This window comes from Salvelinus alpinus, chromosome 22, assembly GCF_045679555.1.
Source record: "Salvelinus alpinus chromosome 22, SLU_Salpinus.1, whole genome shotgun sequence".
Lineage (NCBI taxonomy): Eukaryota > Metazoa > Chordata > Actinopteri > Salmoniformes > Salmonidae > Salvelinus > Salvelinus alpinus.
Genome location: NC_092107.1, coordinates 39,255,307 through 39,272,388, shown reverse-complemented (window position 1 = coordinate 39,272,388; position 17,082 = coordinate 39,255,307). Strand labels below are relative to the sequence as shown.

At 46.5% G+C, this 17,082-nt stretch overlaps 1 protein-coding gene across 2 annotated transcripts in view; it reads right to left on the bottom strand.

Annotated features, from left to right (window-relative positions):
• LOC139549500 (rho guanine nucleotide exchange factor 17-like) overlaps nucleotides 1-17,082 on the bottom strand; it is a 118,813-nt gene that overhangs the window by 2,936 nt on the left and 98,795 nt on the right. For both annotated transcript variants that reach the window (XM_071360066.1, XM_071360067.1), the window contains exons 4-18: nucleotides 12,008-12,124; nucleotides 9,316-9,408; nucleotides 8,621-8,806; nucleotides 7,406-7,456; nucleotides 6,993-7,102; nucleotides 5,811-5,896; nucleotides 5,544-5,662; nucleotides 4,274-4,481; nucleotides 4,075-4,148; nucleotides 3,571-3,758; nucleotides 2,740-2,984; nucleotides 2,363-2,630; nucleotides 2,038-2,124; nucleotides 1,728-1,944; nucleotides 1,416-1,590 (exon numbers count right to left, since the gene is read on the bottom strand). In XM_071360066.1, the coding sequence (XP_071216167.1) occupies nucleotides 1,416-1,590; nucleotides 1,728-1,944; nucleotides 2,038-2,124; nucleotides 2,363-2,630; nucleotides 2,740-2,984; nucleotides 3,571-3,758; nucleotides 4,075-4,148; nucleotides 4,274-4,481; nucleotides 5,544-5,662; nucleotides 5,811-5,896; nucleotides 6,993-7,102; nucleotides 7,406-7,456; nucleotides 8,621-8,806; nucleotides 9,316-9,408; nucleotides 12,008-12,124 (2,224 nt within the window). The remainder of the gene's footprint in view (nucleotides 1-1,415; nucleotides 1,591-1,727; nucleotides 1,945-2,037; nucleotides 2,125-2,362; nucleotides 2,631-2,739; nucleotides 2,985-3,570; nucleotides 3,759-4,074; nucleotides 4,149-4,273; nucleotides 4,482-5,543; nucleotides 5,663-5,810; nucleotides 5,897-6,992; nucleotides 7,103-7,405; nucleotides 7,457-8,620; nucleotides 8,807-9,315; nucleotides 9,409-12,007; nucleotides 12,125-17,082) is intronic.

Here is a 17,082-nt window from a genome sequence, read left to right as displayed (position 1 = left end):
AGGGAGAGGAAGGCCAGAGAGAGGGAGAGGAAGGCCAGAGAGAGGGAGAGGAAGGCCAGAGAGAGGGAGAGGAAGGCCAGAGAGAGGGAGAGGAAGGCCAGAGAGAGGGAGAGGAAGGCCAGAGAGAGGGAGAGGAAGGCCATAGAGAGGGAGAGGAAGGCCAGAGAGAGAGAGAGGGAGAGGAAGGCCAGAGAGAGGGAGAGGAAGGCCAGAGAGAGGGAGAGGAAGGCAAGAGAGAGGGAGAGGAAGGCCAGAGAGAGGGAGAGGAAGGCCAGAGAGAGGGAGAGGAAGGCCAGAGAGAGGGAGAGGAAGGCCAGAGAGAGGGAGAGGAAGGCAAGAGAGAGGGAGAGGAAGGCCAGAGAGGGGGAGAGGAAGGCCAGAGAGAGGGAGAGGAAGGCCAGAGAGAGGGAGAGGAAGGCCAGAGAGAGAGGGAGAGGAAGGCCAGAGAGAGGGAGAGGAAGGCCAGAGAGAGGGAGAGGAAGGCCAGAGAGAGGGAGAGGAAGGCCAGAGAGAGGGAGAGGAAGGCAAGAGAGAGGGAGAGGAAGGCCAGAGAGAGGGAGAGGAAGGCCAGAGAGAGGGAGAGGAAGGCCAGAGAGAGGGAGAGGAAGGCCAGAGAGAGGGATAGGAAGGCCAGAGAGAGGGTGAGGAAGGCCAGAGAGAGGGAGAGGAAGGCCAGAGAGAGGGAGAGGAAGGCCAGAGAGAGGGAGAGGAAGGCCAGAGAGAGGGATAGGAAGGCCAGAGAGAGGGAGAGGAAGGCCAGAGAGAGGGAGAGGAAGGCCAGAGAGAGAGGGAGAGGAAGGCCAGAGTGAGGGAGAGAAAGGCCAGAGTGAGGGAGGGGAAGGCCAGAGAGAGGGAGAGGAAGGCCAGAGAGAGAGGGAGAGGAAGGCCAGAGTGAGGGAGAGAAAGGCCAGAGTGAGGGAGGGGAAGGCCAGAGAGAGGGAGGGGAAGGCCAGAGAGAGGGAGGGGAAGGCCAGAGAGATGGAGAGGAAGGCCAGAGAGAGGGAGAGGAAGGCCGGAGAGAGGGAGGGGAAGGCCAGAGAGAGGGAGGGGAAGGCCAGAGAGAGGGAGGGGAAGGCCAGAGAGGGGGAGAGGAAGGCCAGAGAGAGGGAGGGGAAGGCCAGAGAGAGGGAGGGGAAGGCCAGAGAGAGGGAGGGGAAGGCCAGAGAGAGGGAGAGGAAGGCCAGAGAGAGGGAGGGGACAAGCGTTTTATTTAGAACTGGAGTTGCCATCTACTGGTTAAGAGGTGTAATGTGCTGACTGTGTGTGTGTGTGTGTGTGTGTGTGTGTGTGTGTGTGTGTGTGTGTGTGTGTGTGTGTGTGTGTGTGTGTGTGTGTGTGTGTGCGCAGTAAACGTCCATGATGTTTTGGGGACTTATGGTGTGTGCGTACGCGTGTGTATGTGTGCTCTGTGTTACCTGCAAGCATCTTGTGCACGGCGGGGGCCACGTCCACCTCCGTCAGGCTGTCCCAGGTCTGGGCGTGGTAAAGTCTGATCTGGGCACTACCCTGGAGCGCCAGCCACACCCCCTGGCCGTAGCTCACCATGCAGGTAACACACCTACTGCTGTCTGTGCCCACCTGGAACCAGTGCTGCAGGGGAGAGAGAGAGGTTACAACCACCCAGATATCCATCCATCGTTCCATCCATCCATCGTTCCATCCATCCATCCATCGTTCCATCCATCCATCCATCCATCTTTTGTGACTGGACCGTAATGTGATCATACCTCTTGCACCAGTGTGGTTGTGTTGATGATGAGAACGCGGTTCTGTGAACCGCACCACAGCTTCCCTCCGACCGGGACCATCTTAGTGACAGGACTACTGGGCGTGCCCAGACTCAACGCCTGAGATGACTGGGCGTCCCAGAAACTCCCCGCCTCCCTCTGGTAGACGATCACATCTCCGTTGGCCAGGGACACAAACACCTTGTTGTCCAGGTAGCTGAGAGAAGAGAGGGAGGAGATTGTCAGACACTGAAGTAGTGAATCACCAGATAAAGTGGAAGACGTGTACCATGAAAGCAGCCGGACTCACAGAACACACAGGATGGGGGCAGAGTGCTGCATCTTCAAGCTGTTCCTACGGTTACGGATGTTGTCTGATGACTGGTACACGTGGATACTGACAGAGAGAGTTCAAAACACTGAGTTAGGATTTCAACGTCTGTCTGTCTGTCTGTCTGTCTGTCTGTCTGTCTGTCTGTCTGTCTGTCTGTCTGTCTGTCTGTCTGTCTGTCTGTCTGTCTGTCTGTCTGTCTGTCTGTCTGTCTGTCTGTCTGTCTGTCTGTCTGTCTGTCTGTCTGTCTGTCTGTCTGTCTGTGTGTGTGTGTGTGTGTGTGTGTGTGTGTGTGTGTGTTTACCATCCGTCCTCTGTGCCCAGCCACACAGAGCTCTGGTAAGCCTCCGGGTCAATGCTGAGCAGATCCTCCAGACTGGCTCTAGTGAAGGATCCCCGGGAGGAGCGGCGCATCGCTCTCCCGTCCATGGGGCACTCGCTGTGGGGTCGACCTCTTCCACCCACCCCTGGCCTGCCTGGAGCTCCATAAGGACTGGCCACCGGGTAGTCCTGCTCCTCCTCACTACTGGTGGTCTCTGTAGCCATGTCCTTACAACCAGACCCCTCCTCATCTAGGACAGAGGGACAGTCAGGGTGTTTAAGTCGGTGCAAACTTGTTCCCATAGCTGGATGAATGGATGGCTTGGGGTTTTGTGTGAATGTGTGTGATAGAGTACTCACTGCCATAGCTGGACGACACAGTAGAGTGACTGGCTTGGCTCTGCAGTGTGGAGGAGGGGCTAGGAGAATCTTCATCGTCCGTGTCATCACTGTCAAATGGAACTAACTCTGGCCCCGCCCCTGAAGGGGGCTCGGTCAGCTCCAGCGACGAATGAGAGATGGAGATGTGTAGCTGCTGCTGCCGGGATGGGGTGGAGTCAACAGCTACAGGGGGAGGGGCTGGAGAGTGCTCCACTCCACGTTCCCTAGGAGACACAGGATGCAGGACACAGTAATGTTAGCTAAGCATTGCAGGACATCAACAGTAAAGACTGATATGTGTGTGTTTGTACACTATGCTCTGTGTCCCAACCTCCCATGAGTACAGGGACTGATATGAGTGTGTTTGTACACTATGCTCTGTGTCCCAACCTCCCCTTGACTACAGGGACTGATACGTGTGTGTTTGTACACTATGCTCTGTGTCCCAACCTCCCCTTGACTACAGGGACTGATATGTGTGTGTTTGTACACTATGCTCTGTGTCCCAACCTCCCCTTGACTACAGTGACTGATATGTGTGTGTTTGTACAGTATGCTCTGTGTCCCAACCTCCCCTTGACTACAGGGACTGATATGTGTGTGTTTGTACACTATGCTCTGTGTCCCAACCTCCCCTTGAGTCCAGGGACTGATATGTGTGTGTTTGTACACTATGCTCTGTGTCCCAACCTCCCCATGAGTCCAGGGGCTGATACGTGTGTGTTTGTACACTATGCTCTGTGTCCCAACCTCCCCATGAGTCCAGGGGCTGATACGTGTGTGTTTGTACACTATGCTCTGTGTACCAACCTCCCCTTGAGTCCAGGGACCGCGGCAATGCAGATGATCCTGGCAGAGCAGACAGCGATACAGGCCTCTACAGTGGGCTGGTCTCTGATGTTGAGCAGACACACCTGGCCCACGTAACCATCACTGTTACACACCCACACCTCACTGCTGCTCTCTGGACAACTGTGGCTGGGGGAGGCACAGGAGAACTGGGGAGGGAGAGGCAGGATAGGAGAAAAAGGACTATGAATACTTAAGTAGGCGTGTTCTCCATCAAGTTGTACCATGGATAGTCAGAATGGCCTGGTAACCACGTCACAAAACCAGGGTTGAGCTCAATTCAACTAAAATGACAATTCAATAATCGAAAAAAGGGCATTTATTTTCAAAAAGTAGAAGCAATTTTTTCTCTCCATTTTTTTTCTCTCAGAATGTTAAATTCAAATCACTTCCTGAATTTGCTGCCTTCAAATCTAATTGAGCCCAACCCTGCACACCATCAGGACAGGCTGGCGTCTCTCTTACCTGCATCCCACTACGAGTCTTCATAATGGGGATAGCCTTCAGGAACTCTGGGTCCCACTGGTCCTTATTCATTGCTACACACACAGGACAAAGGAAGAGATAGAGGTAATTAACCTACAGTTTACTCTCAAGGGAAAGGCTCTAGTGAACAATCCCTTTAATACCATGTTAAATAACATGAGCGTGTGTTTCCTCATACCCAGTTTCTTCTTGGCATCTTCGAAGGCCTGTTGGAAGTTGCTGCGTGTGTCTGGGGAGCTGAACTCGAACACGAAGCTGGTTTCTGCAGAGGCGGTGGTCAGCTCCAGCTTGGTGGGCAGGAAGGTCATACTGAAGGCTAGAGACTGTTTCTCTGCAAGCTCCCTGTGGACCGACACCATCAGGTCCTTTATAACATCATCCAGAGACTGAGGGGAGAGAGAGAGAGAGAGAGGTTTGTTAACGGAGGTGTGTATGAGGCTGTTTCTCAGAGAGAGAGAGAGAGAGAGGAGAGAGAGGTTTTTTAACAGAGGTGTGTATGAGGCTGTTTCTCAGAGAGAGAGAGAGGTTTGTTAACGGAGGTGTGTATGAGGCTGTTTCTCAGAGAGAGAGAGAGAGAGAGAGAGGTTTGTTAACGGAGGTGTGTAGGAGGCTGTTTCTCAGAGAGAGAGAGAGAGAGAGAGAGGGAGGTTTTTTAACAGAGGTGTGTATGAGACTGTTTCTCAGAGAGAGAGAGAGAGAGAGAGAGAGAGAGGGAGGTTTTTTAACAGAGGTGTGTATGAGGCTGTTTCTCAGAGAGAGAGAGAGAGAGAGAGAGGGAGGTTTTTTAACAGAGGTGTGTATGAGACTGTTTCTCAGAGAGAGAGAGAGAGAGAGAGAGAGAGAGAGAGAGAGAGGGAGGTTTTTTAACAGAGGTGTGTATGAGGCTGTTTCTCAGAGAGAGAGAGAGGTTTGTTAACGGAGGTGTGTAGGAGACTGCTTCTCAGAGAGAGAGAGAGGTTTGTTAACGGAGGTGTGTATGAGGCTGTTTCTCAGAGAGAGAGAGAGAGAGAGAGAGGGAGGTTTTTTAACAGAGGTGTGTATGAGACTGTTTCTCAGAGAGAGAGAGAGAGAGAGAGAGAGAGAGAGAGAGGGAGGTTTTTTAACAGAGGTGTGTATGAGGCTGTTTCTCAGAGAGAGAGAGAGAGAGAGAGAGAGAGAGAGAGAGGGAGGTTTTTTAACAGAGGTGTGTATGAGGCTGTTTCTCAGAGAGAGAGAGAGAGAGAGAGAGGGAGGTTTTTTAAGAGGTGTGTATGAGGCTGTTTCCCTGAGAAGGAGAGCGAGAGATGTGTGTGTGGGGGAGGGGGACAAATGTAATTGTGTATGTGTGTATGAGATCTGTTAGACGACTATGAGACGAGTGTGTGTGTGTGTGTGTGTGTGTGTGTGTGTGTGTGTGTGTGTGTGTGTGTGTGTGTGTGTGTGTGTGTGTGTGTGTGTGTGTGTGTTACCTGGTGAGGGAAGCTGAGAGTCTCTGATAGTTTGCTGATCTGTCCCAGTGTACTCAGGTCCTCGTCCAGTCGACCAATCATCTTCTGGATGGTCTCTTTGTTGGTTGCCTGGGAGGGGCCTAACATACAGGAAAAGAGATGATGACATTTGACCTCTGATACTCACAGGAAACTACAGATCCCATGAGCACTGGCATACAGGAAGAACTACAGTATAATCTCAGACACATATAAACTACACATCCCATGAGCCTTCAGGAGTCTTACTTTTCACCATCTCCACGTCCTCTAGGGGAAGTTTCCACAAGAATTTATATTTACTGGAAGTATCGATCACACTGGCAACAGAGTACCTGGAAGAGGGGGAGACAGAAAGACGAGAGGACAGGGAGAGAGATAGTTAGTTATTTTTATCTACGATGCAATGTGTATCAGGCAACACTAGGGGGCAGCAAGTCTCCTTTTATTTAACACTGCAAATGATGGGGTGAACCCATAGAGAATGATAGAGGCCTCTAGTTTTATTAGTATGGAAAGCGCCATTGAGGGCTTCAACTAATGTAGTCAACTGGGTGGGGCTTCCGACTTCATTGACTGATCCTTCGTGTCCATCCGGCTCATCAGGGGGGCTCAGCCAAATCGTGAAGAAGTAAATGGACTACTTCAAAATGAAGATAGCCTCAATGGCGCTGCCCATGCGGTCAAATACACTATAATGGCACAGATACAAAGTCCTCTAATTATCTCTATGGGTGAACCAAGGGACCAGGATTCCTGTCTGGAAGCATGGTTTCGACTACTGCTACAGTCTTGCTTCATAACTGCAGTTTAACTCGTCTGGCCCAGAAAGGCAATTTCCATAGACGGACCCATAGAGAAGTCAGTTTTCAAATCATTGTTTCCCCCCATCACTCACACCCAAAGATATTAACATTTTATATTCATCCAAATGTCTGTCATGTTTTTGGATGACGTGATGACACTGCTCCCGGGGCACACCGAGTGCTGGTACGCATGTGAAGTCGGGCCGTGTAAACCAACCAGGATATAGACGGTCCATGAATCGGCGTATGCGAACGTGAGTAGATTAGTTGAAAACAAAGGTCGGACATCTTGGACCCAGTGTCTAGATCTTTTATACCTCAATGTGGTGAACGTAGGTGACCAAATACTTATTTTCCACCATAATTTGCAAATAAATTCATTAAAAATCCTACAATGTGATTTTCAGGATTTTTTCCCCTCATTTTGTCTATCATAGTTGAAGTGTACCTATGATGAAAATTACAGGCCTCTCTCATCTTTTTAAGTGGGAGAACTTGCACAATTGGTGGCTGACTAAATACTTTTTTGCCCCACTATATGTGTATATGTGTGTGTGTATGTGAGTGTGTGTGTGTGTATGTGAGTGTGTGTGTATGTGTGTGTTTGTGAGTGTGTATGTCTCACAGGCTCATGGAGCTGCGTCTCAGGGATCCAGACTTCCTCTTGAGGGTGGTGCAGATGAGCAGATCACTGAAGAGGAAGAGAGAGCGGTCCTTCTTACCCCCCACGGTCTTCTGCAGAGACAGACAGACAGACAGACAGACAGACAGACAGACAGACAGACAGACAGACAGACAGACAGAGTGAGAGAGACAGAGTGAGAGAGACAGCGACAGAGAGAGAAACACAGTCCTATCCTTCTCATCCGTTATCTAGATTGTAGATTGATATCTGACAGAGGTCAGTCCCACAGCAGAGCAGTCCCTCAGCAGAGCAGTCCCTCAGCAGAGTATCTATGGTCCCTGCTCTCAATCTCTATCCAGAAGAGCATCATAATAGCACACTGTCAATCTACTGTCTGAGTGTCTCAGACTCACCGCCTCCATCACCATCTCCTGTCTCAGGAACTTCCTCATTGGGTTAAGGATCTGTCAGCGAGAGAGATTAGAATCATTATTACAGTAGCATCAACTTCGAGATAGCAAAAGAAAGCACAGCGTATAACAATTACACTTTTAAAACATTTAATTTAAAAACAGAACATATATATATTCTGTTTTTAAATGAAATGTTTTATATATATACACACACACACACACCACCGTTCAAAAGTTTGGGGTCGGCCACTTAGAAATGTCCTTGTTTTCCATGAAAACATACATGAAATGAGTTGCAAAATGAATAGGAAATATAGTCAAGATGTTCAAAAGGTTATAAATAATGATTTTTAATTTAAATAATAATTGTGTCCTTCAAACTTTGTTTTCGTCAAAGAATCCTCCATTTGCAGCAATTACAGTATTGCAAAAAGATAAACGTCCTTTTTCAGGACCGTGTCTTTCAAAGAAAATTCGTAAAAATCAAAATATCTTCACAGATCTTCATTGTAAAGGGTTTTCATTTTTTCTGCGTCTCACGAATGTTCTTCTTTGTAATTCGAACATCTCACACTTAGAATTCTCTGTCCATAACACTTATTCCAATCTTCCACTGTCCAGTGTCTGTGTTCTTTTGCCCATCTTAATCTTTTCTTCAGTCTGAGATATGGCTTTTTCTTTGCAACTCTGCCTAGAAGGCCAAAAGAAACGGAGTCTCCTCTTCACTGTTGACGTTGAGACTGGTGTTTTGCGGGTACTATTTAATGAAGCTGCCAGTTGAGGACTTGTGAGGCGTCTGTTTCTCAAACTAGACACTAATGTACTTGTCCTCTTGCTCAGTTGTGCACCGGGGCCTCCCACTCCTCTTTCTATTCAGTTGTCAGCTGAGCTAACATAATTGCAAAAGGGTTTTCTAATGATCAATTAGCCTTTTAAAATGATAAACTTGGATTAGCTAACACAACGTTCCATTGGAACACAGGAGTGATGGTTGCTGATAATGGGCCTCTGTACGCCTATGTAGATATTCCATAAAACATGATTTATTTTTTTATCTGTCATTTCCAGTTACAAGTCATTTACAATATTAACAATGTTTCTGATCAATTTGATGTTATTTTAATGTACAAAAAAAATGAGCTTTTCTTTCAAAAACAAGGACATTTCTAAGTGACCCCAAACGTTTGAACGGCAGTGTATATGTGAGTGTCCTACATCTCTGACGTGTTCTACTCCCTCGATGTGGGCTTCTATCTCCTGCATGACGCGTGTCTCTCTCTCCACCTCCTCCGCAGAGCGACGCCCCTTATTGATCTTCTCAGCCAATCGCTTGATGTCTCTCTGGGCGTCCAATAGCAACGGGTGGTCTGGATGTTCCTCAGGAGTGTGCTTCAACAGATCCTAGAGAACAGGGACACCACATTTTACTACCAAGTCAAAGGAAGCACCACCTGTAAAATAATAGGCCTTCATATATACATGCTTATCTTCATCTTTCAAACGCAGGCCTTCAACACTAAATTGGTTGACTTTGTGGAAATAGCTAGGCCAGGAGAAGCCTGAGGCTTGCCTAGGATTTATCCCAGTTAGGCAGAGGGAACCATGGGGATCCTGCTGGTCATCTATGAACGTTTGAACATCTTGGCCATGTACTGTTATAATCTCCACCCGGCACAGCCAGAAGAGGACTGGCCACCCCTCAGAGCCTGGTTCCTCTCTAGGTTTCTTCCTAGATTCCTGCCTTTCTAGGGAGTTTTTCCTAGCCACCGTGCTTCTACATCTGTATTGCTTGCTGTTTGGGGTTTTAGGCAGAGTTTCTGCATAGCACTTTGTAACATCTGCTGATGTAAAGGGCTTTTTAAATACATTTGACTGATTGATTGAGTTCGGGCAGAGTCGAGGGGACTCACCTTGACCAGCAGCTCATAACGGGGGATCCTCTGGACAGGCTTGATCATCAGATCACCCAGGGCCTGCTTCTCCTTGTTCTCACGCATACTGGTCTGCGGGGGGGGGGGGGGGGGATAAAAGGAGACCGAAGCGAGAGACAGGGATAGACAGGGAGACAGAAAAGAGAGACAGGGAGAACGGGACAGAGTTCTAGTCAGACATACAGTACATATGAGCCATACGGTGTGAATAATCAGTCTGGTTTCTCCACAGACACTAGATGGCGGTATGGTTCCACATTCTGATCAGTCACCCTCCTGTGACCGAGTCACTGAAGAAGACCTGTGACTTTTTAAAAGGTCATCATCTAGTCTGGTCAAAGGTCAACTATAGAGGGGAGAAAAACAACAGCTGGAGATATAGGGACACACACACTGAACTATACACAGACAGACATGAAGGAACACACATCCACATGTTTTGAGCTCCATGTCTCAGCTCTGCCAATCAGTAGCCATCTGACTAGTGAGGAACTGCCCCTCCCTACCTTCAGGCTATGCTCAAACACTACACCCCAACCGGAGCACTGCGTTCGGTCACCTCTGGTCTCTTGGCTCTCCCACCCCTGCTAAATTACTCAAATGTAAATGATTCACTTCAGCGGAACCTGCCTATCACACGTGTGTGTGTGTGTGTGTGTGTGTGTGTGTGTGTGTGTGTGTGTGTGTGTGTGTGTGTGTGTGTGTGTGTGTGTGTGTGTGTTATCCAAAAGAACTGGGCCAGACTCTACCTCAAGCCGGGTGTACACTACACAATTTTGGACCCAATTAAGCTGTCCAAGACAAGTTTAGGAGATCGGAGATAAACTCCATGTCGTAGCCTACTCGGGTCAGAGACGTAATCCAAGGGCTATCGATCCCGTCTTTGAGAAGTCCCAGACATCCTGACCAGATATTTTTAAACATGTTTGATTTTATCGACAACAAAATCTGCAATGCTCTTGTAGTGTGAATGTGCAACGAGTTTTAGAGAAAGGTGATCAGCGATATGTAGACAAGAGAAGGACAGACGACTAGTACTAGAATGAATATGTAGACAAGAGAAGGACAGATGACTAGTACTAGAATGAATATGTAGACAAGAGAAGGACAGATGACTAGTACTAGAATGAATATGTAGACAAGAGAAGGACAGATGACTAGTACTAGAATGAATATGTAGACTAGAGAAGGACAGATGACTAGTACTAGAATGAATATGTAGACTAGAGAAGGACAGATGACTAGTCACTACGTTGCCAAGACAACAAGCTACAGGAAAGACGGTTGTTAATGTCAGAGGCTCAGCCATGTTAGGATTTTGAAAGTCCTGTAGTGTTCGCCCGGCATCAGGGGATCAGTGATCGAGTGTCTCTTGCTAAAGAAAACCTCCTGAGAGAACTGCCATTGGAAGAGCAGCAGGGACAGGATGTGCACACACACACACACACACACACACACACACACACACACACACACACACACACACACACACACACACACACACACACACACACACACACACACACACACACACACACACACACACACACGATAAAGGCACTTAGAGACAAGTCCATGAATCACACTCATCTACACAAACACACTCATATCAACAGCGGACATACACTACCGTTCAAAAGTTTGGGGTCACTTAGAAATGTCCTTGTTTTTGAAAGAAAAGCTATTTTTTGTCCATTAAAATAACATCAAATTGATCAGAAATAAAGTGTAGATATTGTTAATGTTGTAAATTACTATTGTAGCTGGAAACTGAGGATTTTTTAATGGAATATCTACATAGATGTACAGAGGCCCATTATTAGAAAGCATCATTGCTGTGTTCCAATGGCACGTTGTGTTAGCTAATCCAAGTTTATCATTTTAAAAGGCTAATTGATCATTAGAAAACCCTTTTGCAATTATGTTAGCACAGCTGAAAACTGTTGCGCTGATTAAAGAAGCAATAAAACTGGCCTTCTTTAGACTAGTTGAGTATCTGGAGCATCAGCATTTGTGGGTTCGATTACAGGCTCAAAATGAGCAGAAACAATGAACTTTCTTCTGAAACTCGTCAGTCTATTCTTGTTTTGAGAAATGAAGGCTATTCCATGTGAGAAATTGCCAAGAAACTGAAGATCTCGTACAACGTTGTGTTGGACGGCACCTAATTGGAGCCAATTTCCTCCTACAACAGGACAATGACTCAAAGCACAGCTCCAAACTATGCAATAACTATTGAGGGAAGAAGCAGTCAGCTGGTATTCTGTCTATAACGGAGTGGCCAGCACAGTCACCGGATCTCAACCCTATTGAGCTGTTGTGGGAGCAGCTTGACCGTATGGTACGTAAGACATGCCCATCAAGCCAATCCAACTTGTGGGAGGTGCTTCAGGAACATGGGGTGAAATCTCTTCAGATTACCTCAACAAATTGACAACTAGAATGCCAAAGGTCTGCAAGGCTGTAATTGCTGCAAATGGAGGATTCTTTGACGAAAGCAAAGTTTGAAGGACACAATTATTATTTAAATTAAAAATCATTATTTATAAACTTGGCAACATCTTGACTATGTTTCCTACTCATTTTGTAACTAATTTCATGTATTTTTCCATGGACAACAAGGACATTTCTAAGTGACTCCAAACTTTTGAACGGTGGTGTGCACACTCACCTCCAGGAACTTGAGGAATGCCGGCTTGGCCTCCTTTGCGATCCTCACTGCGTCTTTGGCGTTCAGAAAGTTATCGATGTATGCTGAATAAATATTAGCAAGAATCTCTTTGGAGAACTGTGTGAAAGATAGAGAGGAGAGAGAAAGTTAACAGGCAAACAGGAATATAAACATACTGTAAAAGGCCCCCCCTCATACTAGGTTTGATTTGCTACTAGCATAATCCGGCTACGTGAAGTGAGGAACTGCCCCTGCCTGTGTCTCGCATACTCCCTTAAAATACTTTTGCTTGAAAAACAAGAAAAAAAGTGCCAATAATACTGTTTGTCCCTTTAGAGACACTGTAGCAACAACATATCCAGTATACATCACCTCAAATAGTCAGAATTAATCTGAGACAAATCAAGAAATCTGTCATTAATTTAGTCGTTTTTGCAGAGCAGGTCTTAGTTAGATATAAAATTGTGTGACTAAGACGTTTGGTGCAGTATTTCTCAAGTGACAAAATTGCAAGAAAACTAGTCGTCTCTTGTTGAATGACAACAAACACTTCATTAAAGAATCCCGTCCATAGTTTCCACTCTGACTAGGAGTAGTACTGTTGACCAATCACTGAAAAAGTGGCGTGGAAGAAAAACAACAACTACCGAACACCAAAACGAACAAAAACATCAAACGTTCGTCATAATATATGCGCGGACTGCTTCGAAGCATGTGCCAGGCTATAAACTGACACTGAAGGAGGGTGAATCTTGCCCGGCAACAAGTGGTTGGTGAGCCTGGCTCTGGCTGGGATTGGCCAATATGGTGATACATATGAAGCCTCCCTCCAGGCTTAAAAACCAAAGTAAAAAAGGCATTCCTCCGTGGGGGAAAAGGGCATTCCTCAATTGGGGGAAAGGGGCATTCCTCAATTGGGGGAAAGGGGCATTCCTCAATTGGGGGAAAAGGGCATTCCTCAATTGGGGGAAAGGGGCATTCCTCAATTGGGGGAAAGGGGCATTCCTCAATTGGGGGAAAGGGGCATTCCTCAATTGGGGGAAAGGGGCATTCCTCAAATGGGGGAAAGGGGCATTCCTCAATTGGGGGAAAGGGGCATTCCTCCGTGGGGGAAGGGGGCATCCTCCGTGGGGAAAAGGGCATCCTCCGTGGGGAGAGAGACAAACACACACATCCACAGGACGTGTTGCACAACACGTATTATGGCATGCTCCCCACACTGACACACACTGTGACTCACTCTGACCTGCCTTTCTTCTACACAATGGAGATGAGTGAGGAGGAGAGAAATAAATGAGAGAGGAAAGGAAATGGAAAGACAGAGAGAGAGAGAGAGAGAGACACAGAGAGAGAGAGAGAGAGAGAGAGACACACAGAGAGAGAGAGAGAGACACAGAGAGAGAGAGAGAGAGAGAGAGAGAGACACACACAGAGAGAGAGAGAGAGAGAGAGAGAGAGAGACACACAGAGAGAGAGAGAGCTGTGAACGATCTGAGAGACAAGGCAAGAAGGGCATTCTATGCCATCAAAAGGAACATAAATTTCAACATACCAATTAGGATCTGGCTAAAAATACTTGAATCAGTCATAGAGCCCATTGCCCTTTATGGTTGTGAGGTCTGGGGTCCGCTCACCAACCAAGATTTCACAAAATGGGACAAACACCAAATTGAGACTCTGCATGCAGAATTCTGCAAAAATATCCTCCGTGTACAACGTAGAACACCAAATAATGCATGCAGAGCAGAATTAGGCCGATACCCACTAATTATCAAAATCCAGAAAAAAGCCGTTAAATTCTACAACCACCTAAAAGGAAGCGATTCCCAAACCTTCCATAACAAAGCCATCACCTACAGAGAGATGAACCTGGAGAAGAGTCCCCTAAGCAAGCTGGTCCTAGGGCTCTGCTCACAAACACAAACACACCCCACAGAGCCCCAGGACAACAGCACAATTAGACCCAACCAAATCATGAGAAAACAAAAAGATAATTACTTGACACATTGGAAAGAATTAACAAAAAAACAGAGCAAACTAGAATGCTATTTGGCCCTAAACAGAGAGTACACAGTGGCAGAATACCTGACCACTGTGACTGACCCAAACTTAAGGAAAGCTTTGACTATGTACAGACTCAGTGAGCATAGCCTTGCTATTGAGAAAGGCCGCCGTAGGCAGACATGGCTCTCAAGAGAAGACAGGCTATGTGCTCACTGCCCACAAAATGAGGTGGAAACTGAGCTGCACTTCCTAACCTCCTGCCCAATGTATGACCATATTAGAGAGACATATTTCCCTCAGATTACACAGATCCACAAAGAATTTGAAAACAAATCCAATTTTGATAAACTCCCATATCTACTGGGTGAAATTCCACAGTGTGCCATCACAGCAGCAAGATTTGTGACCTGTTGCCACAAGAAAAGGGCAACCAGTGAAGAACAAACACCATTGTAAATACAACCCATATTTATGCTTATTTATTTGAACTTGTGTGCTTTAACCATTTGTACATTGTTACAACACTGTATATATATAATATGACATTTGTAATGTCTTTCTTGTTTTGAAACTTCTGTATGTGTAATGTTTACTGTTAATTTGTATTGTTTATTTCACTTTTGTGTATTATCTACCTCACTTGCTTTGGCAATGTTAACACATGTTTCCCATGCCAATAAAGCCCCTTGAATTGAATTGAATTGAATTGAGAGAGAGAGACACACAGAGAGAGAGAGAGAGAGAGAGAGACACAGAGAGAGAGAGAGAGAGAGAGACACAGAGAGAGAGAGAGAGAGAGAGAGAGAGAGAGAGAGAGAGAGAGAGAGAGAGAGAGAGAGAGAGAGAGAGAGACAGAGAGACAGACAGACAGACAGACAGACAGACAGACAGGGTATGGTTTAATGGTAAGACAGAAATAGGCATTATGACCACTCATGAAAAGAGCTACCCCATTATCCCACTCTCCCATCATCCCTCTCTCCATCTGTAAGGAGTGATAGCAGGATGGAGAAAGGCTGTTCAATCGTTCAAAGTGTGATAAATCAGGTGCTATAGACCGCAGGCAGCCAGTGACACCTTAATTGGGGAGGACAGGCTCACAGTAATGGCTGAAATGGAATGAATGGAATGGTATCGAGCACATGGTTTCCAGAACACATGGTTTCCATGTGTTTGATGCCATTCCATTCACTGCCTTACAGCCATTATTATGAGCTGTCCTCCCCTCAGCAGCCCCCTGTGCTGTACACCTACGCAGTCACCTGTCTCCCCTCTCTCCATCCCTCCAGTTACACAAGCAGCCACTCTGCCCCATCCTCGTCACTCTGCCCCTATCTTTCCCTTCTAATGTGGGAATAATGTGCAAGTCATTCTTTTTTATTCTCATTTTTAAAGGCCCAGTGCAGTCAAAAACGTGATTTCCCTGAGTTTTATATATACAGTATTTCCACACTATGAGGTCGGAATAATACTGTGAAATTGTGAAAATGCCTTTTTAGTGTGAGAGCTGTTTGAAAAGACTGCTTGACATTTCAGCCTGTTTTAGTGGGATGGAGTTTTGGCCTGCCTGATGACGGAAGCTATTTTAGTTTTTACATTTTGTCATTTTAATTGAAAACAAAATCACAGTATTGTACTTTATTGTTACCCAGAAATTATTTGATATTTAGATAAAAACACCTACATTGGATCTTTAAGTGGCGATGTTTTTAAAAAGCACAAGTCTCTCTCGCTCTCCTTCATCAATCTGGAATGAACTGCTCAGACTTTCAAACATTACATCCAAAGCTCCCATCCACAAACACACTATATTCATAACCTAAATAACCCCACTATGGAGTCTGGACAGGTGGAATGGACAGCATGTAAACAGAACGTCTAGAAACACAAGGCTGGCCCTAACTGGCAGGCCAACTCTCTTACACAACCTCCCTGGTTCTATTGTATAATCTTTACAGTATAATCCCTGTCCTTTAGACTCTCTAATAATAATAATAATAATAATAATATATGCCATTTAGCAGACACTTTTATCCAAAGTCACTTACAGTCATGCGTGCATAAATGTTATGTATGTATGGTCCCAGGAATGGATCCCACTATCCTGGGTCTACCAACTATACATGATGTTACTGTTGGCTGTCTGTCAAAGGAGGGAGCAAGACTGCATAGTCTTGCACATAGGTTCAGAATGTGCTAGTACACGGGGTCAGGCCAGTTCAGGGCTACTGAGACAGATGTGTTTTGACAGGGTATCACCACAAGAGGCTGAACTGTAGAGGGGGAGAAGGGCTGAGGGGTGAGAGAGGGAGAGGGGGTGAAAAAGAATGGTGGGGGGGTGAGAGAGAGAAGGGTGAGGGAAGTGAGGGGGTGAGAGAGGGGTGAAGAGGATGAGAGGGGTGAAGAGGGGGAGGGGTGAAGAGGGGGAGGGGGTGAGAGAGTGAGGGGTGAGAGAGAGGTGAAGGGGGGGTGACAGTTCAGAGAGGTCAAGGGATTACTACTCGCTACATTCCACTAGCATGGGCTACCAATGCTACACATTCTGACTGCATTTCACTAGCATGGGCTAACAATGCTACACATTCTGACTGCATTTCACTCGCATGGGCTAACAATGCTATAGATTCAGATTGCATTTCACTAGCATGGGCTAACAACGCTACACAGTCTGACTGCATTTCACTTGCATGGTTGAACCATGCTACACAATCTGACTGTATAGGCTAGTGATGCTACACTGGTTAGGATAAAGGTTTCAGCATGCTTCAGTTGGCTGGCGCCTAGCCGAGTTACCAAATGAGTGTGCTCGCATACTCCATTAAAATAACGAGTACTGTTTGTCAATTTTGAGACGCCGTAGCGAGTATACACTCTCCTCAAAATAGTCTAAGATAACTAAAGAAATCTGTCATTAAATTTGGTCATTTTTGCCAAGGAGATCTTAGTCACACATTTTTACATCTAACTAAAATGTTTGGTGCAGTACTTCTTAATCACTTCCTGTAGGCCCTCCTGTAGGCTAGCCACGCACGTCGGGTCCACTCACAACAATCATCCCAGCATCCAGACAG